At 39.8% G+C, this 21286-nt stretch overlaps 1 protein-coding gene across 5 annotated transcripts in view; it reads right to left on the reverse strand.

Moving 5' to 3' along the window:
* The window catches only part of NPTN (neuroplastin), a 72043-nt gene extending 54662 nt beyond the window's left edge, over positions 1-17381 (reverse strand). For all 5 annotated transcript variants that reach the window (XM_032244774.1, XM_032244773.1, XM_032244771.1 and 2 more), the window contains exon 1: positions 17095-17381. In XM_032244774.1, the coding sequence (XP_032100665.1) occupies positions 17095-17185 (91 nt within the window). In that variant the 5' untranslated portion in view covers positions 17186-17381. The remainder of the gene's footprint in view (positions 1-17094) is intronic.
* Between the last annotated feature and the right edge of the window lie 3905 nt (positions 17382-21286).

Raw genomic sequence — 21286 nt, forward strand, 5'->3', positions numbered from 1 at the left:
CTTGCTCTGTCACCCAGGCTAGAGTGCAGTGGCGTGATCTTGGCTCACTGCAACCTCCACCTCCCAGGTTTGAGCAATTCTCCTGCCTCAGCCTCCTGAGTAGGTGGGACTACAGGCACATGCCACCATGCCCAGCTAATTTTTGTATATTTAGTAGAGACAGAGTTTCACCATGAGGTCACTCGACCTCGTGATCTGCCTGTCTCGGCCTCCCAAAGTGGTGGGATTACAGAGGTGAACCACTGCGCCCAGCCTAGCCTAGTATTAAGTATTTTAATCCTTGACTTTACAAAGTATGCAAATGACCTCTTCCATGCAGGTATCAAGATTGACCAAGTAGATTATGAACCAAACATATAAAACAGCCTTATGCAAAAACTTACAAAGTAGGTCTACGAAGGGGCCATCCATTTTTTCAATTTAGATGCCCTGCTCCACAGGCCTTAAGGATTCTTAGGAACACTCATGGGACTCCCTCTACCCCTTAAACAGCTCTCCTTGTATCTAACAACAAGACACTTTCTGCAGCTAAAGGCTGAAAACTCCTAAATCTAATTCTTGCCCCTAATTAACACTCAGATATACCATGCGCCAAAGAAGCTATACTTTAGTTGCACAACCCTCAACTAAAATTCAAATATTCTGACTCCTGTTCACTAATGCTCTATCCACTAAATCCTGCTGCCTCCTCAGTCCCTCAGTAAATCCCAAAATTCAGCCAACTGTCCAAATCCATTCTATTCTCCCTTCACAATTACTTCATTTGTACTCTCCTCAACTTGTTTCAGGTCTGTATTACCTTGTAACAACATGATTAAGTAGAACTTTCACCTCTGCAATGAGGTAGTGTGTCAGGTTATACTACTTACCTACCTTGTGTCCCAAACACCAGCAAAACATTGCTGCTTGTCTTGAAAAAGGGACAGCAAAATTGTTTCCAGAATGCTTTCACTAAAAATTAGCAGAGTTGTCCCATAAGTTATCCACATGGCTAAGATATTAAATGTGTGAACATAGAAGATTTCATCTAAAAAGTATGCCTGAGGATAAAAATTCTAGTCTAGTTTTTCTATTCCATTTAATGAAGCTTTTCCCTGCTTCCCTCTCAGTAGGCCAATTTCAATATCAAGAATGCAGTCATTGCCGGGCGTGGTGGCTCACGCCTGTAATCCCAGCACTTTGGGAGGCCGAGGCGGGTGGATCACGAGGTCAAGAGATCGAGACCATCCTGGTCAACATGGTGAAACCCCGTCTCTACTAAAACTACAAAAAATTAGCTGGGCATGGTGGCGCGTGCCTGTAATCCCAGCTACTACTCAGGAGGCTGAGGCAGGAGAATTGCCTGAACCCAGGAGGCGGAGGTTGCGGTGAGCCGAGATCGCGCCATTGCACTCCAGCCTGGGTAACAAGAGCGAAACTCTGTCTCAAAAAAAAAAAAAAAAAAAAAAAGAATGCAGTCATTATCAACATAATTCCCTTTGGTGACAATCAGTAACAAGAGATGTTTTCTAGTAGTTCCATACATTTACATAAATGAAAATTTCTGCCACTCCAATTACTATATTCAAAAAAGACTATAAATACCAAGATGAATTATAACATAATTAATACTACTAAATGCAAAGCATCACAATATGTAAATGATATGCCTACATAAACCAAGCTTTGAAAGGCTACACAACAAATTACGAACACTGCTTATACCTAGAAATTAGCAATATCAAGGAGTAAAACGAAGAACTTCAACATTTTACTTTAAACACCTAAGTATTATTTGAAGTTATCACGTAAGCAAATCCTTCCATAATTTTTAAAAATCCAATAACTTTTTCCTTCTTTCAAAAAACTGAATGGAATAATTCAATGTCAAAATATTGGCTAAACACTATCCAATGTGAGAGGATTCATCCTTCCTAAGTATTCCCTCCTGTGGTTAGTTACAGCTATCCTTTGGAAATCTGACCTGATGAAAACTTCACTAAATTCTAGGCACAGATGGCTGACAGGCTTATGTATCTGGTTACCTCAGGCTCACTTACTAGTGGGCCTGTCAAGTTTTTTCAGTGGTGTATTTTGGGAGTTCAAGACTTGACACAATTATTTAGCCCTTTCTGTTACAGATAGTGTTGCAGAATAGTAAGGTGACACTCTACCAAGACACTACTAAAAACACATTCCACTCAAACTCCCATTCTGGCTTTACAAAGTTGCTGAAATATACATACCTGTTACTAAAATACAAATGCCAGGAAAGCTCATTATTCTGATAACTTCTGAGCAATTTTCACTATAACCTGATGTTGTTCCTACAGGAAGAACTACTATTTTGTATACTCTACTGGGTTTTTTCCCCTTTAATGCACATCAAAATTTGCCCTTTCATCCTCCAGCTGTAAAGTCTGATTACCCCTAGCACCACCCCCACCCCATAATTGAATTTTAATGTCTACTTGCCACTGAGTAGCAAATTATATGCTCCATGGGCAGACGTTTCAGAATGTTTCATGTGCACTACTCCACAGTAAGTGGTAGATTTGCAGGGAAGCACTAAAATTTACCACTCCACAGCAAGTACCACATAGCTCATAATCAATATTCATTACTAGCTGCCTGCCTGGAATTCTTTCTGCCTTGATGTCCTCAGATTCATCAGGAATTAATTTCCTCTGTGACTAGGCCTTGAAGACTAGCTGAGCTGTTTCTGAGAAATATGGGCATTATGACCCTTTGGAGATTAAAAAATTAAAAAAAAAAACACATTAGAAAAATCTCTACCATACAAAGTCATTAAATAGCTACTAGGAAATGCAAAAATACCCACTCACAATATGCAAACACTCCTGCTCAAAAACATCAGTCATCTAAACTTTTATATTGCACATAGAATATGGAACCTCCACCTCTCTGCCTAAAAAGGATTAAAATAAAACAGAATTTTAAAATTTTAAGTGGCAAATGTTTATCTAGAAACAACAGAAGATACCAGAAGAAACAGCACCAGGAAGGTATGGGTAACAAGAGAGTAAAATTAAGATAGGAAAAATTAAACGACTTTATAAAAAAAATCACAGGCTGGGTGCAGTGGCTCAAGCCTATATCCCAACACTTTGGAGACCAGCCTGAGCAACAGTGAGACTCTGTCTCTACAAAATATTTTTAAAAATTAGCTGAGCATGGTGGAACGCACCTGTGGTCCCACTACTTGGGAGGCTGGGGTAGAAGAATCACTTGAGCCCAGACAAAGGAGGTTGCGGTGGGCTGTGGTCTCACCACTGACTCCAGCCTGGATGACAGAGCAAGATCCTGTCTCAAACAAAATAAAACCAAAAACACCTCCTTGGGCAATATGAGACCACATCTCTACAAAAAAGTTTTTTAAAAAATTAGCCGGCTGTGGTGGTATATACCTGTAGTCCCAGTTACTCAGGGCACTGAGACAAGAGGATTGATTGAGCCTGGGAAGTCGAGGCTGCAGTGAGCTATGATCATGCCACTGCACTCCAGCCTGGGCAACAGAGCAAGACCCCGTCTCAAAAAATATATGTAACAATAAATTAAATTTTAAAATGTAAACTAAGGCACAGAGGTCTTTAAAAGGATTCCAAATTATATGGTAGAGGAAAAAAAAGATGAACAACAGAATTATGGTGAGAATAAAGCTTCTATCGCTTTAACTATTTAGATCAGTCTTAATTACTAATGTTTAAAAAGAAAAAAACTGTCTGCTGCTAAAATCTGAAAACAAAATGTACAGCCAGATGTGTACGCCTTTACGGAATTTTACGAGAACCAAGAAAATGTAAAACTTTCAAAACATTCACTGGATAACTGGAAGAAAATAATATACCATAGCTTCCTAGTAAAAACCATGCTGCTAAATTTCTAAGTCAAGCAACAACTACCAAAACATGTCACTTCTATGGAACAACCTAATTTTGATAGTGCAATATTCTGCTGTAGCGCTAGCAAAATTACCTCCTACAAGAAGACTTCAAAAATAAAGGCCACTGCTACCTGGATACATTAATGTTATAAGCCAACCTGAAAGGCTAAAGAGGGTGATCTACTGAAATATTTTGGAATAAGGATATTTATTGTTATAAGCGTCAGACTCCATATACCCTAAACGGTAAATAAGTTGTCTGTTAATCATAAAAGTTCACTTTAATTACTTGCTTGTTAAAAATAAGGGACTAATATCCTCTATATTAAAGATTTCAAATTTTATCATCATTTTACCATAGAACACATAGTTAGCTTTAAAACAACAGATTAAAAAGTAACCAAGGTAACTGAATGGATATTAGGGCAGAGAGAAAAGTTCACTAAGCACATGTATCTTGTGTCAGGTACTATATTGGGCACTGTGTGTATGCAACTTCATTCTAACCACCATCCTGTGAGGTGTGCATTACGGCTAATAAGCAGATGAGGAAACAGAGGCTAAGAGAGATTAAGAGATTTGCCAAAAATCAGGGTTTCAACCTAATCTTTCAGGCCCCAAAATTCATAATATAATCCTGTGGTGAAGAGGACACAACATGGAGGCCCACTGACAATTTTATTTCATCAGCACAGTGTTTTTAAATTTAACTTTCACTGTTTTCAAAGCATGTAGTCTCTAGTTTAGCAAATGGTACTTACTTAGCTCTTGTGGTGACCGAGTTTGCAAACCCTGCTTTAATGCATGTTAACAAAAAGAATAAAGGCAAGTCAACAGTTGCTCTCCTTGACTTTCTATTACCAGAAAGGATGTGGTTTGGACCACTGATAGTCCTGGGGACTGAGTACTATAATCCTAAATCAGAGGATACTTACAAGTACAGAAACAAAATAAAGATATTCTCAATGGGGGCTGCCCTGCCTTTTGTAGGGCATTCTGGAAATTTGTCTATATTTTGTTGACACAATGACTGACATGGCACTACTAGCCTTTAGTGGGCAGGCACCAAGGATTCTCAATATTCCACAAAGGAAAAGTCTTGCACAGTAAAGAATTTGTTCCTCTTCCTACACCACTTTCAAATGACAATCAAGATGAAAAACTTGTTTTGAGCCCAGAACCCAACTGTTTTAAATATAACATAAAGTAGTCTTGCATGATTTTAATCATCACTCAATTTTCCAGGAATGCAATTACTGCGTAAAGTGAGAATAGACTGTTCTTTGCTTCATTTGGAACTCTACCAAGAGCTGCTCACCTTTTCGGAAAATCACATTATCAGCAGCAACAGAGCCTATAGTATTTGTTTCACCATTATAGCACAACTGTATCGGTCTGAATTTGTAGCTTGGTTTTTCTAATGTAAACAATGGGCTACTTCAATGTCTTTCTGTGTAGTCATGCCTGAGCACTTAAACAGACTAAACATTTTATTATTATAAGTAATTTTCCCTTATTTTCTCCTTTATATTACACTTAGGACATCAGATTGTTATTTCTTTAATAACATGTAGGTAGGTCAAAACATATATGAATATTATTTCAGGACAGTAAAGGGGAGTTATAAAAATTTGCTATTAAAAAGTAAACACAAGATAGACATTTGATTTCACTTTCAGTCACCTATCTGGGCAAGGAAAGGAGAGAATGGGAATGAAAGCTAACAAGGCTCCCTGTGACTAAATTTAACTTGAGGTGAGAGCAGTGAGTACACTACAAAGATTATAGAAATTCAGTATCAACCTTCCCTAGTAGAGAGGAATAATTAATTCCATGAAAAGACTGGTCTATTAACAACCTTTTAAAATGCACATTTTAATGATACAGTCATCATTTGTCAAAAGAGCCAACCTTGAAATAATCTGGCCCTTCTCATTAGTACTTTATTTTTCCTCTTGACTTTCTTATGAACTACCAGAGCTGCTGTTAACCTGTTAAGGGTAAAGACTATAAATACCATGCCCTATACCTCAAAGCTAAACAAGCATGCCACTTAAAAATACAGCAGTTTATATTAAGCACTTTACCATACATTATCATTTAACCCCATAAAACTCTAGGGGTTAAGTATTATGCTAATTTTTAAAATAGAAACCAGGGTACTAAAATGCAAAGAGACGGTATCTCAGAGCTACTGCCAAATCCAGTGTTCTTTGTACTCAACTTCATCGCCCAACAAGATGACCTTTTTAGTATAGTTCTTATTCACATTCTATATTTAAAATGGTAATTTCCCACTTTCATAAAAACTACAAGTTATTTTTAGTATTTCTTAAAATTACTTTAAATATATTTCAAATAAATATGGGTAAGTATAACTAGGGTTCTGTTTCATGTTCCTTAATATCATTCTCCCTGGAACCTATTCCATTGTTCAATTTTTCTTATAGGTACCACTCCTTGCATTGGCCATACCAAAAGGACAAAAGATATAGCTCTTATAATGAATTACTGATAAACAGGGACATACCATTGCTAAAAATTCATCAAACCATTATTTTCTTGGTACTGAAATTAGCTACAAAGTAATCACATCCCTAGTCAGTCTGCATTGTTAACATCCACTTTTTGACTCTATAAATCAGGTGGTTACAATTCAGAAAGTGAAAATCATTTTGAACCCATTAGAAAGAAAAGGGTGTGGCCAATCACATCTTTGTTGATATATACCTTTTTCTTTTTCCAAACCAAGAATACAAATACATTCCAAGCCCCCAGGCAAAAATATGGAAAAGGACAATCCTTAAACCAGGAGCCCCAGAAACATCCTTGTCTTACACCCTTTAGGCAATAATGCCCTAAATTTTTAAATATTTTAGGTAAGGAGACAAGAGGGAGAATTGTTTAAAAAAAGCCTGAGGCCCTCAGCCCACCTTCTTCCTGAAAACGGCTTTAAATTTCAGAGAATAAATGAAAAAAATTACTGTCAGACATAAGGTAGCTGAAGAAAACATACAGAAATGTGAGGTTATCAAAATAAAACAATGCTACTCTAACCTATATTTTCTCACACAAAATTTGCAATGCAACATGATTTTGTCCATATTAAATCTACTTTAGAAACATTTCTTTTAATACACAAAAAACTCACCAAATTACAAGGTTCTTTGTCTTTTAAGTTCTAAATGGAAGGCCAAAATAGCAAAGATACATTCTTCTATGGTTGCCATATTTCGTAAATAAAAATCTTCATTGTTTATCTGAAAATCAAATACAATTGGGTATCCTATATTTTACCTGAGAACCCTACACTCTTCAAACTAACTAAAGCAAGCTCCCATCTCTACCAAGGTATTACAGCACCAGCCTGCACTTCTAACAGACTGTGGCTTCTAACACAGCAGAATTTTAACTAATGAAGTCTTAGCGGTTAAGATGAAAGTGTCCTTTTCCAGGTTCTTAATAGCACACATTTACCATATAATAGAAACAGCTTAATTTCTAATGCCCAAAGGTTATACTTTTACTAGGTTTCATCTAAAGTCTAACGGACCCTTTATTATTTAGGCTTCTTTGTATTAAATATATATTGGAAGAATTTCATAGTTTAGCTTTTTGATAACAAAAAGAAGTTGCTTTTGAAGGTTACAGTAGATGAAATTCTGTTTTAAATATCACAGGCAAGTCCTAAAAGCTACCTTAATGGATTCCAAAGTTAATCTACCACTTTTCTTGGATTCATAATCATTGAAGTCTAGAGCCAGAAACACTAATTTCAGATCTTTAAACACTGGCTGACAGGGGGCTGTGGCTCATGCCTGTAATCCCAGCACTTTGGGAGGCAGAGGCAGGAGGATCACTTTAGCCCTAGAGTTTGAGACCATCCTGGGCAACATAGGGAGACTTCATCTCCATAAAAAATTTAAAAATTAGCCAAGCATGGTGGTACACGCCTGTGGTCCCAGCTACTTGGAAAGCTGAGGCAGGAGGATCACCTGAGCCCAGAAGGTTGGGGCTGCGGTGAGCTATGATCAATCGCCCTACAGCCTGTACGACAGAGTTTTTAAAATCCTGTTTAAAAACAAACAATAGAAAAACACACTTTTGAAAAGCCCATTTCATTTCACATTCATTTCCATAAAGATTTTTCTCTCATTGAGCCCCTAAACAAGCACAGTACTAAATATAACAGAAAGAGATCACTTCTGGTTTTGAGTGCCCTCTCAACCAGCTCTTTGTCCTACTTATAGTGGTTCTGACAATGAGCACAAATAACTCTATTCTTCTGTTAGTTTCATTAAATCATCTTAATACTAAACCTATGCTTTTCTTCCCTGTGCTCTAGGCCATTGCTCTTTGATACAGCCCATCCATCTTTGGAGACTGCCTAATTCCCTTACTTCATTTACACTGCTACCTTGAAAGTATTAATAGATAATCACATCCCCCTAGCGCTCCCTTTTCCTAAGTTTAGCTCCTTCAGCTTTTCTCCTAAATCTTAAGCTACCGTCAACATAGATTCTATGTCTTTTCCAAAATGTGATTAGAAAGTATTCTTATTTGGAGTTCACTTCTAGTAAGAAAACAGTAACACCATTAGGTAGCACCATACTTTTGATACTGGATCACTATGTGATTTGTGTAAGGGTAATTCAATGACAGTTCACTGCGAGCTATTTGAAACCTCTTTATACTTGCTCTTTTCCAGGTAGCAGTTTCCTGGTTTGCATTAAGGCCATTTATTTCATCTCCCTTGATGCATGATTTGAGATTCAGCATTAATGAATATAATTTCAATGCTGGAGCTGCTGTGCTATTTTTTTCCATTTGTTCCACAATGGTTCCCAAACCTGCTAAACTCGTATAATCAAAAATCCCCAAGTTAAATTTAACACATTCCTTCAATCTATGAATTTAGAAGTATTTCACAGATAGCTGCCAACAAAGGAAGACATCTTGTTGCCTTTTTTTTCCCTCCAGGAAGCAGTGTCTAAAAAATAAGAAGTAATCTCCCTACTCTAGGATCTTAAATGTGAATGGCAGATGATTCTTCAGTGATGGTTCTGGCTTTCCTCTCTCGGCCAGTATTTAAGTCAATCTGTACTCACCAGAAGTGTGCCTCAGACTACAGCAGTCGAGTCAAGCATTGGGCTTAGAATAAATGTTAGTACTCCCAATGCTGTACTGAACTCAAAGGCTCAGGAATAAGAAACACAAGCTCTAATTTAAAAGAAAGGTCAACTAAATATGCTGGAAAAGTCTTGATTATGATGCTCAAATTACTGTGGCTTCCCCTGTTTCTAAAGTTCTAATAGAAAAAAAATCAATATATATAACGGCTAATGTATAAATAAAAAATGCTACATTTTCTTTACTCATAATGACTAGTAACACTACGTGCTGATGTTACTGATAAATGCCTAGTGAAAATCCTTATTGTTAACAAAAATCATAATTATTCCAGACTAATATGGTACATAAAAAATAAACAAAAACCCATACCTGAAAATGCTGTTTTTCAAACTGAGTTTCATGACCCATGAATGAATTGTGAATTCCATTCAGAAGGTCTCTATGGTTCTCTTAACTACCTCACGCCCATTAAGAATAGGTAGAAAAGGTAACGTTTCACAAAATGTTACATGTTTGTCTAATTTTGTTACAAATTTCTATTAGTCACAAGCTACTACTCTATCTGGGTCACAGACAAAAAAGTTTGAAAGCCTTTTTCTAAAGAGCTTATTTTTAAAGTAATTTCAACATGATTACATGTGAGACAAATATTCTATTTTATTAACATAAACTAACCCCTACTGACTGCATTTCAGGTCCTAGAAAATTCTACTTTGCAATGTAATTTTTAGGTTATTTTAAAATTAATAAGTAGCAAGGGTGTAGCTGAAACTAGATGATGAATACACAGGGGTTTATTACATTATTTGATCTATTTTTATACATGTTTGTAATTCTAAAACTCTAAAAAAAAAAAGGCAAGGAAATGAACCTATCTAACAGATAACAAAAGTAGTACAATGAATGTTTACAAATGAGACCTTTAAACACAATGTTTCTAAGGAATAACAATCTAGGAACTTGCTTGGATTTAATTCAGGTAACACCTGGGGTTGCCTTCTTCAACAATGAAGGACAATTCCCAGGTCTTAAAAAATGCATAAGAGACAGCAGAAACTAACTCATATATAAAAAACAAACTTTTTCTCAAAAAAATAACATACAAATACAAATAGTTAAGTGTGTTTCATTGTCTCTTCATTAGTCAACCACTTTCAACCAACAGAAAGATCACAAAATACCTATCTAACTGGCAGGAATGTTCACTTCTTTATTCACACTGGCAATTTTCCCAGCAAGTTTAATATGAGATCTCTGTATAACAGACACTGTTCTGCCTCCCTTGAAACAAGAACTGCAAGGGCTGTCTGAAGCAGATTTAGAGGCAGTTAGATTTCAAAACAGTGCATGCCTCCAAGTCAATTTGCATTATATCCAAAAGTAAGTTTCTAAAAACGTTTAAACAGTGCTATTATCTCTGAGCCTTTTACCTACTGGAGACAATATCTAAGCTGTAAGGGCAAGAGAATTAGTAATAACTGAAAGGAAATTCAGACATCAACTAGTCTAATGGTTTCCAAATACTATCATCAGGTAGAAAAGAATCTCAAAGGCATAACCATTTATATATGCAAACACACTCTTGTTTGTTTTCCTCTATCTTCCTGCACATGAAATACTATGCCTTATTACTATTCCATCAGGAAAGGATGTGACATTTCGTCAAGTTATTTCATATTTAATCATGTGTAGTATGTATCCATTTAGATATGATTAAAACTGTTGGTACGATTTGGGACTTAATGTTTTCTAATTATAGAAACTTACATAATATATACAACCCCAATACTTTCAAAGTGATTTCATACCATCTCATTTATATTTCATTGTCTAGAATTTGAAGTAATACCTGGGTGTACCAATGATTTTTAAAAAGGCAAGACAAGCATATCCAAAATGACATATTTCAGCTGGGAACAGTGGCTCACACCTGTAATCCCAGTACTTGGGGAGGGCAAGGTGGGTGGATCACCTAAGGTCAGGAGTTCGAGACCAGCCTGGCCAACAGGACAAAACTCCCACTCTACTTACAATACAAAAATTAGCCAGGTGTGGTGGTGGGCGCCTGTAATCCCAGCTACTCAGGAGGCTGAGGCAGGGAGAACTGTTTGAACCAGGGAAAGCTGCAGTGAGCCGAGATCACACCACTGCACTCCAGCCTGGGCAACAGAGCGAGACTCCGTTTCAAAAACAAAAACAAAACACAAATTGACATATTTCTGGAAAACATCATAAAGCATATCATAAAGCTCCTGTAGTTAAGATTATTTGGTAAAAAGGCTAGTCTTAAAACATTCCATAATTGTTTCAGAAATGCAAGAGAGTATCAATTAGTACTTTTTAGTACAAGAAACTCATTACAAGATGTTTCCATCAAGCTGACCACATTCTGTATTAATGCACGGATAACATTCAGTTTATTTATTTGAAAAACAAGAAATAAAACAAAAAATCAGCAGATATCTGAGGAATATTAAATGTCTCCCCTAACTTACTCTGTGCAAGTAAATTTACATATGTAGAAATTATTTAAATATTTAGAAAACCCCATTTCTATACAGATAGACAAATTAAAAGTTCTGAGCAATCAGGTAAAAATAACCTCAAATTAATAAGGCTCGATTGATAAATGTTTACCTTTGTATATATACAAAAGCAAACAAAAGTTAAGTCTACTTTCAGTTTCAGACAATATAATAAATTGAAATTAAATACAAATTTTGACTCTCTTTCCTAAACTGAATAGATCATTAAAAAGCAATACATTTTACTTGTGTATTCACTCTTTTAAATTTAGACATCAATATCACTAGAATGTTTTTACACAAGATCACTTTTAAATTCAGTACGAAGTTTCATTATGTATATAAGCCTAAAATATGTAACCATTTATAACCAATTAGTTGTTCTGGAGGGGTTTCCTGTCTTCCCAAAGCTAATCCTTACCAACTAAAATTAGGAATTTTGGAAAAAAAAAAATCCATAAAAATCTCACAAACAAGCTTACAAAACGCATTATCTAAGGTACTTAAAATTAAACTCCATATTATCAATGGCATTTAAAAAATGTGTGTAAAATGATAATGTTTTGTTTAAAGAGGCACACTGAAAGTTAAGCCAATTGTTCACAGGAGGTGATTCTCCACCATTATTTAAACTTTGATGTGTGAATTTACTTTAGAGGTCCCTGGTCTATTTACTCTTTCTGACAGATTCTATTTTTCCAGATGCTCCTCAAACGAAGATTCATTCCTCATTCTTGCATCCTGCTTTTCTCCTCGTACTACTGCAGCCTTTCTTCTGTCTTTCCCTTTCTCTTACAACTTCATTCTCTACTTCTGATCCTGTCCAGATTGTGCTCTCACTGCAAACAATAAATTGAATAGAATACATCAGAACAATTTTCATAAAATTCACTTTTTCCAAAACTTATTTGCATAATTTTATTTAAACTTTTGTTGAACATTTCTTGTATGCAACATGGTCACTCACTGTTTTTCTACATACTTCATTTTAATAGATATTAGCACTTTATCTCCTTCCCAAATCATAAAAAAAAAAAAAACTTTTACACAGATCCAGCAAAGTTTCAGAGTTTACATACAAAACATCTTACTTTTAAAAAGTACCTAAGACTAATTAAATGAAAAACAATGTCCAAACTGACAGAGCACTTTTCTAATTATATTTGGTCATCTTTCAAGACCCAATTAAATCATTCTTAAATTTAGGTAATTATTTTTATTTAAACTTTAAAGTTAAAATAATATTTTTATTAATCTCTAAAGATATATTCCACGAGAAAATGCTTCACATCAAATCTGTATTAATGAGAAAAAACAAAAGGATTCCCTCAAAATAGTCTAATTTCTCATAAGAATCTGTATTAACTCATGTGAAGTCAGACCTGTAATGAATTTCAATCTCACTTAAGGGTTTTTATTTCCTTCCGTTGTTTTAAATCTTGGTATGTAACAGGTTAAGCTCTAGTGCGTCTGGCAACACAAAAACCCATCTGTATCTCTTTCTAATTTGGATCCTGTAACCTTGTAAAACAAACCCAGGGAATGGGTCCTAATGTGTAACATGGCCTTCCCTCCCAGACCCAACCAATTTCTCATGCCTGGGTGCTCCATTATATCAGCAGTGACATTTTAGCCAGTAGCCGGAGAGACTGAAAGCCTGTGATCTCCTTAGGAAGGGCTTTATTTCAAGGCAAACTATTTCTTCTGGTCAAATCTTATTTGGATTATCTCAAAATTTATTGCTTGACATTTGGAATGTCATTTGTGCCACAGCTGCCATAGACAAGATTTGTCTTCTGTTGCTCACTTCAGTTCACTCAAAGAGGAGACACACAATCAATTAGCAAATACACCTCTAAAAATGTTCTCAGGGAGAGAAAATTGCCAAACCACTGAAGCAAACAGCCCTTGACAGAAAAGAAAAAGATCCATGAATCATCTAATGCAAATACTGGCATTATTACAAAGCACAATGTTTACAACTATCTAGTATCACCCAAGCAAAATGGTTTCTAAAATTTAGATCGTTAAAAATAAGATTCATTAGATGCCTTATTTTACTCCATTGAACAGTGTTAATTATGTGGTGCAATATTTTCCATATGAATACATTACGTTTTTATACACCACTCTACATTCATTAATTCGGCTAACATCTATAACACTCCCACTGTGTGCCAGGTACCACATTCTATTTCTCTTATTCACAACAATAATATTCTATGAGAAAATGATACCTGGCCCATTTGAAAGATTTGGTTCACTGAAAAAAAAAAAAAAAAGAAAGAAAAAAGCCATAAAGTATCTCTAATGAAAATATGAACAAATGAAAAAAGAAACTCAAACGAAAATATGAACTTCCTCACCAGAGCAGAATTTGCAATGGCAGACACAGTGGTCACTTCTCTGAGAAAGTTACATAAGCAAAAGCACAAATCTCTATGTGGGGCCTTCAAATGGCCTATTTACCATGACAGCAGCATTAACAATCAAGTTTTCAATATATGAGGGAAAAAAATGAATAATGCTACTCTTCAAAGGATAATAGTAGTAGCTAACATGTACTGAGACTCGCAATACGCCAGGCTGAAATCTAAAAGCGTCCATTAACTCATTTAATCCTCACATTATCCCTAAGGAATGGACATCATTGTAATCCCCATTTTACAGATGATGAAACAAGTTTGCATTACTCAAGGTCACTCAGCTATTAAGAGCTGGAACTCAAACCCAGGTGTGTCACTGTCCAAAGCCTGTACTCTTGATGATTACATTATACTGCTTTGTTTACACTCACTCAATTGTAGTGTAACGCTTTTGAATGTCTTATAAAGTTACTTTTTAGAACAAGTTCCTTCCTTAAATTACCATTTTGATGATACATACAGAAGTCAACAAATAAGGATTTTACTTGGAACTGGTCTTACAAGTTTAAATATTTGGATGAGCAACAAAATCTATCTGAATGAAAGCCCGAAATGCCCACAGCAATGGGTCAGAAGCTGTTAAGAGACCTTCAGAGTCATACGGGCCAAATTCTTCATTTTAGGAATAATGAAACAAACGCCTTTTGAAAACACATATATTCAATTCAACCTAAACTACTACGTTCCCAATTCAGAGACACTTGTTTCTTTTTTCTCCAATCATTTAAATAGAAAATCTTAACATTTCAACATCATGCACAAACATGGTATCCCTTTCTGAAAGCACTGTAAGAAAACACAAACTCCATGACGTGAAGCCAAATAATTGCAGGGCTATTTATTACCAACTGAAAGCTTGAATATTATAAGACATACTATAGAAAGCTATAAAATGGCATCCTTAACTATATGAACCCAAACTCAAAAATAGCCATTTCTTCCTTGAATTAAATTTACATTCATTTGGGTCAACCAGCAGCTCAGCTTCATTTCATCGGTCATGTCATGTGACTGAATTCAAGCTCATTTCTAGGGAAAGGCCGTTCTATGCTGTATTTAGAACACGTATCACTGAGAGCAGACAGATGAGTCTTTATAGGCCTATCCAAAAACCTTGCTTTAGTTGCTAAGAAACTACAATTTTACCGTATTATAAATCATTGGAGAAAAGCTTATGCCAGCAGAGATTAAACATGTTAAGATCAAGAATCTCTCACCTATTGTGCAAAATGAAACTATGCTATTACCATAAACTGAATAGCTAAAATTAGCATTAGGCTTCTTTAAGTCATGTTGTTGACACAGTTGAAAAACTGATAAGACAAATAAGACTAGCTCTACCCTCCGTTCCACTGTGGACTCATGCTTAAGGAAAACAAGAAAAATACCCAATACACTTAGCATATTCAATGCTAGAGACAGAAAAAATGTTTCCTTCCTGGCTCTTGCAGTGATATCCAAGGCCATGAAGCATACATAAAATTTGGTACTACAAACACATATTTAACTGATGATATTGTCAATCCTTTATTCATATATTTGCCCTCTAAGATTCAGCATCTTAAACCCAGTTTCTCAAAAAACTCCACTGGCTCTATCACTGACTTTTTAAAATTAAATTGCAGCCTAACAAGAGTAATCTTAAATTATTCCAGTATAACAACAAACACTGAAAGATTCGCAAAAAAAACATAATTTATAGTTCACTCTTCAGTACTGACTTCCCATAAATTCCTTCATAGAAAAAATATTCTTTAACCTCTTAGTGGCTGTTTCCACAAGAGTGGAAACAGGTTCACATTCCTAGTCTCTCTTCTTAAAGACCAATTCAGCAGCTGAATTGTAACACGTGCCTTCAATCAGAATCTGTTCTGTTTAGGTCCCTATGCCCATGACTCCCCACCATTTCTTCATCTTCTCAAAGGAGCTTCAATTCAAAACCCAGTAATTCTCTCGTTTCTACTGTACCACCTCCCAGGGGCCACTTCATGTTTCTCAGAAGTGACGTCTCTTCTCTCTTGAAACTTTTTCATCTCAAAAATCCACTTCCCCATTTCCCTGTCCCCAGTCACTGCCCTCAATCCCACCACTGCAGTTAGTTGCAGCTCTATGTCCCTGTCTTCCCAAAGGCCCAACCAATATCATACAGCATTTGCCATATCCCAACTCCTCCCTTCCCTAATTTATCCTCCACGCTGCAAACCAACATTACACCCCCGACTTCCTGCATTTTACTCCCTTCCCTGATTTTTTGTCTCCCCCCACCCCCATCTCTATACCCAGGCCTCCTTACTTCTCTAATAAATATTCCCCTGCCTCGGTTCCAACCCTTTCCCTCTATCCTCTGCTCATTTTCCTCTCCTTATTTAGAAACTCCTTTTTGCTCTCCCAACCACTACCCTAGAATGCCCAGCACTCCACCCTCTTTAGCAAACCCAGCCCTCTTCCCCCAGCTCATTTAGAGACACTACTGCTTCTCTCTCCAGGTCCCCTACTGCAGTCAACCCACTCCCTTATCTTCCCACCCACCTTCCCTCTATCCCCAGATTCAAGGTTCCCTGATTCTTTACCCCCTCCTTTGGGCTCTAGTACTCAGCTCACCATCAGCGCTCCTCAGGACTCCCTTCCCCCCAATTTCTCCTTTATTTTTAAGGATGTCACCAGTCCTACGGGGCCTCAGTAGAATCCTGGACGACCCCAGCTCCCGGGGGACCTGACCGACTCCACCATCCCTGCCGCCCGGAACACAAACGCCCGTCTTGTGCCACCCTCCCTAAGAGCTGCGCCCCCTCCTCATCCGCCCCCGCTACTCCAGCTCCTCATGTCGGCTTCCTCCGTGTCCCCTCGCCGACCCGGCGCGCCGAGCCCCAGAACTCGGAGCCTCCGAGTCGGCAACACCTCGGGCTCACCCCGGACGCCCCCGCCGCTCCGACGGGCGCCTCCGGTCCTCACACCCGCGCCTCCTCAAACCCGCGGCCGGCACCTCCTCCTCTCGGACCCGCAGCCCCTCAGACGCCCACTCGGCCCAGTTCCCCGAGTTCCAGCGTCTCCTCGGGTCAGAGCCGGGTCCCCTCTGGCCCGGGCACCCCTCAGCCCCCGCCCGGCCCGCCCCCGGCGCCCCGCTTACCGTTCTGAGCGGCGCCTGGCCCTGGGAGGAGGGAGCCAGAGACCAGCAACAGCGAGAGGGCCAGGGCGCTGGGCAGCAACGAGCCCGACATCCTCCCTAGCGGAAGACCCAACAGCGAATGGGCCAGGGCCAGAGCCGGGGCTGGGGAAGGGAGGGGAGGGAGGGAGGGGGCGGGCGAGTGCGCGAGGGAGTGGGCGAGGGAGGCAGCCGTGGCTCGGCTCCGTCCTTCCCCGTCCTCCTCCTGCCGCCGCAGCGCCCAAACCTCGCGAGACCTTCGCTCCGGGTCGTGGGCGGCTGAAGAGCGACTGCCGCAAGGCTCGCGAGAAGAGGCGGGCCCGACGGAGGCCCCCGCCCCGCGGACTCGGCGGCCCCGCCCCTGCAGAGGCTGATTGGCCTAGCGCGAGGAAGGTCACGTGCCGAGGGCGCCTCTGGCCACGTGACGGGGCAAAGCGGGACTCCGCCTCCTCTCTGGGAGGTGAGGCACCAAGAAGCCTGGTTCAGTTTACTCTTCTGTGGCCCGGGTGCACCCATCAATAAGAGGAAGCTTTGGGAACACAGTTCATTTCCTCCACCCATCCTGCCTTTCATTAGCGCTCTTGGCTGCAAAGCTTCATACATCGTGCCCTCCTTTCCTCCTTCCTCTCATTGTCCCCTGTCCTGCTGTTTCTTCCTTCTGGACTTTGACCATAGACATCTCTACTAGTAACTGGCTCCAACCTCCCTCTCTCATCTGCCGTTTTTCCCTTCCAGGAAAAGTGGTGCGCCCCCAGTGCCCCGTTACCTTGTGCTTTCCTGCCTGGACATCTGCTCCCTCTGCCTGAAATGTCCTTTTCTGCCTCTGCCTACTACCCCTCCCACCCCCCGTCTGGGCCTTATTTTAGCTTCATAGACTTTGAGGACCTGAAGTTCAGTTAGCCTGATTGCATGTTCATAGACACAATTCTACAAGGAAGGCATCATGTATGAACTTACATGATGACTCCTGAGAAGCGTCTTAATGCGGGAAACATTTATTGAGAACGTGCTGTGTGCCAGGCACATAGTGAAACTCACATGAAAAGACATTCCCCGTGGCCGGGTGTGGTGGCTCACAGCTGTAATCCTATCCTTTTGGGAGGCCGAGGTGGGTGGATTGCCTGAGCTCGCGAGTTCGAGACCAGCCTGGGCAACCCCGTCTCTACTAAAATACAAAACTAGCCGGGCGTGGCACCTGTAGTGCCAGCTACTCGGGAGGCTGAAGCAGGAGAATTGCTAGAACCCTGGAGGCAGAGGTTGCAGTGGGCCGAGATTACGCCACTGCACTCCAGCCTGGGCGATAGACTGAGACTCTGTCTCTTAAAAAAAAAAAAACAAAAAATGTCGGCTGGGCATGGTGGCTGACGCTTATAATCCCAGCATTTTGGGAGGCCAAGGTGGGCGGATCACTTGAGGTCAGGTGTTCGAGACCAGCCTGACGAAAATGGTGAAACCCCATCTTAAAAAAAAAAAAAAAAGTCCGCGCTCTCACGAAGTGCATTGCCTAGTCTAGCAGAGGAGTAGGAAAGGGTCAAATGGCCCATAGAAAAGGACCTAGCAAAGCACTCTGTAGGGTGACTGGCAATGTGGTTACTACTGTTTGCAAAGAAGTTTGGGAAATGCTCTTTTTGGGGTTATTTTTTGTACTACCCTCAGCGCTTGCGATTGGCAAAGGAGTTTCTATGGCTTAGTTCATCCCTGACTCACAGCAGACGTCCTGGGAGTGTCTGCGGAAACTCGGAGGAGCCAAGCAAGCAGTCCTGGTGGCCTGACTTGATTTAAAGAGAGGGTTTGGAGGACCTGGAAGAAGGAGACCCTCACGATCTCTCTCAAGCTAAAGTGGTCTGGAGCTTTCAACAGGAACTGAACATGGTGGTTCCAGACCAAACCTTCTAGCAAGGCTCAGGACCACTACGGCATGTTGTTGATTGAAATGAAAACTATATCCTTCAAAACCTCAGGCTGTGAGTGACAAAAAGATTGGCATCTACCTCCGTCTGGACAAAGGCCATTCTGTAGACAGCCCTGTAAGGAGGGCTACAGGGCTATTCTGCCTCATAATAGCTGTAATAAATATGGCTCTTTGATCCTTACAATAAGAGATTCTTACAAAATGATTATGTTCTTTTTGTAGATAGGGAAGCTGAAGCCAAGGGAGGACATGAACAGCTCTGGATCTGAGAATGTTTATATTAATCATTAATGCCAAACGGTCTGGTTTGCTTGTTAATAAGCTCATGGTAGAAGTGCATTTTCTGGCCAGGCGTGGTGGCTCACGCCTGTCATCCAAGCACTTTGGAGGCCAAGGTGGGTGAATCACCTGAGGTTGGGAGTTCAAGACCAGCCTGACCAACATGGTGAAACCCCGTCTTTATTTTAAAAAAAAGAAAAAGAAGAAGTGCATTTTCTGTGGCTGCGCACCGTGTCACACTCCTGTGTAATCCCAGCACTTTGGGAGGCCGAGGCAGGCGGATCACGAGGTCAATAGATGAAGACCATCCTGGCCAACACGGTGAAATGCTGTTTCTACTAAATATACAAAAATTAATGGGGCGTGGTGGCCCACACCTGTAGTCTGAGGCAGGAGGATTGCTTGAACCCAGGAGGTGGATGCAGTGACCTGAGATCGTACCACTGCACTCCAGCCTGGCAGCAAAGCAAGACTCCATCTCAAAAAAAAAAAAAAAAGTCAATTTTCTTGCCCCCTTGTAGTCGAGAGCAGCATGTGACGTGCTTTGGTAAGTGAAATGTGTAAAGTGACATGCATTGCTTTCAAGCAGAAGCATTTCATTTCCAGTTTAGACTCTGTTGCATGCTCTTTTGTCTTGGTAGTGATTACCGATCATGATGATGAAAGCGTGTATCTCCTTTTACCCAAGGAGAAATGTCACCAAATTCCAGATGATAGAAGCTGCACTTTGTCACCTTTTGTTGAGAAAATACATAATAACTAAGGCCTTCCAATAATTCTGTAACTTTTTTTTTCTTTTTTTTGAGATGGAGTCTCACTGTGTTGCCCAGGCTGGAGTGCAGTGGTGCAATCTCGGCTCACTGCAACCTCCGCCTCCAGGGTTCAAGCGATTCTCCTGTCTCAGTCTCCTGAGTAGCTGGGATTACAGGCGAGTGCCCCAATGCCTGGCTAATTTTTGTATTTTGACTAGAGATGGAGTTTCGCCATGTTGGCTAGGCTGGTTGCAAACTCCTGACCTCAGGTGATCTGCTCACCTCGGCCTCCCAAAGTGCTGGGATTACAGGCATAAGCCACCATGCCTGGCCTAATTCAGTAGCTTCTTTAAAATAATTTAAGAATTTAGATTTCGTTGTTGTTCAAGATTTACATACACCGTACAAAAAAACATCTCTCTGCAAGTGTATGTGGCTGTGCCAGAGGATGGCTGAGCTCTTTGCAATACCTTAGAGGAGCCCTAGGGGTCCTCAGAGCTCAAGCTGAGACACTTTCTTGGCCTCAAGGGACCGCTTGGAGGTAGGCTCTCCGCTGCTGATGGCGCCCCCTGGTGGGAAGGCCTGTAATACAGCAGTCCCAACTAAAAGACTTCTCGTGGATATTGGTTTGACGTGGTTCACTCAGCCGTCAAATGGATGTCAAAAGGATTGTACTGTTCCTAGAGTTGACCTTGAACTTCCTAATGGTTTTCTCCCTCCTGCAAAGATCTCTGCTCCTTTAAAGCTCTTGCTGTTCAGATCTAGCACCCCACTCAGCTTGATTTTTGTCATCTTCTGACCTCCCAGTCAATGTCATCTTTTCCGTTTCCAATGCCTGGCACCATTCCTGAACTCCATGGGTGAGTTCATGAGTATTCAGTACCTTGTTCTCTCAATCCTTTTACCTTCTCAAGTCCAACAACTTTCTCCTCAACTAAACCAACACTTCTGAGGTCACACCGTCAAACACTTTAATCACCCAAAAAGGGCTTCATCTTTGAAATATGAAAATATAATACTCCACTGCCCATTCATCACCACCTAGCCTTCCAGTTCCTTGGGCTAGTACCCAGTCTGCTATAATTCTTCAACCTCATCAAGACCACTCATCTGCTAATCCCACCAATTCGTCCTTATGTATTCTTCATTTCTTTCTTGGTCCAATTTAAAGCCCATGATTCATCATTATAATCATTCCCTTGCCCACCTCTACTTTCGACATACTTTCCTAGAA

Source organism: Sapajus apella, unplaced genomic scaffold (assembly GCF_009761245.1).
Source record: "Sapajus apella isolate SASKATOON/1434 unplaced genomic scaffold, GSC_monkey_1.0 scaffold55, whole genome shotgun sequence".
NCBI lineage: Eukaryota > Metazoa > Chordata > Mammalia > Primates > Cebidae > Sapajus > Sapajus apella.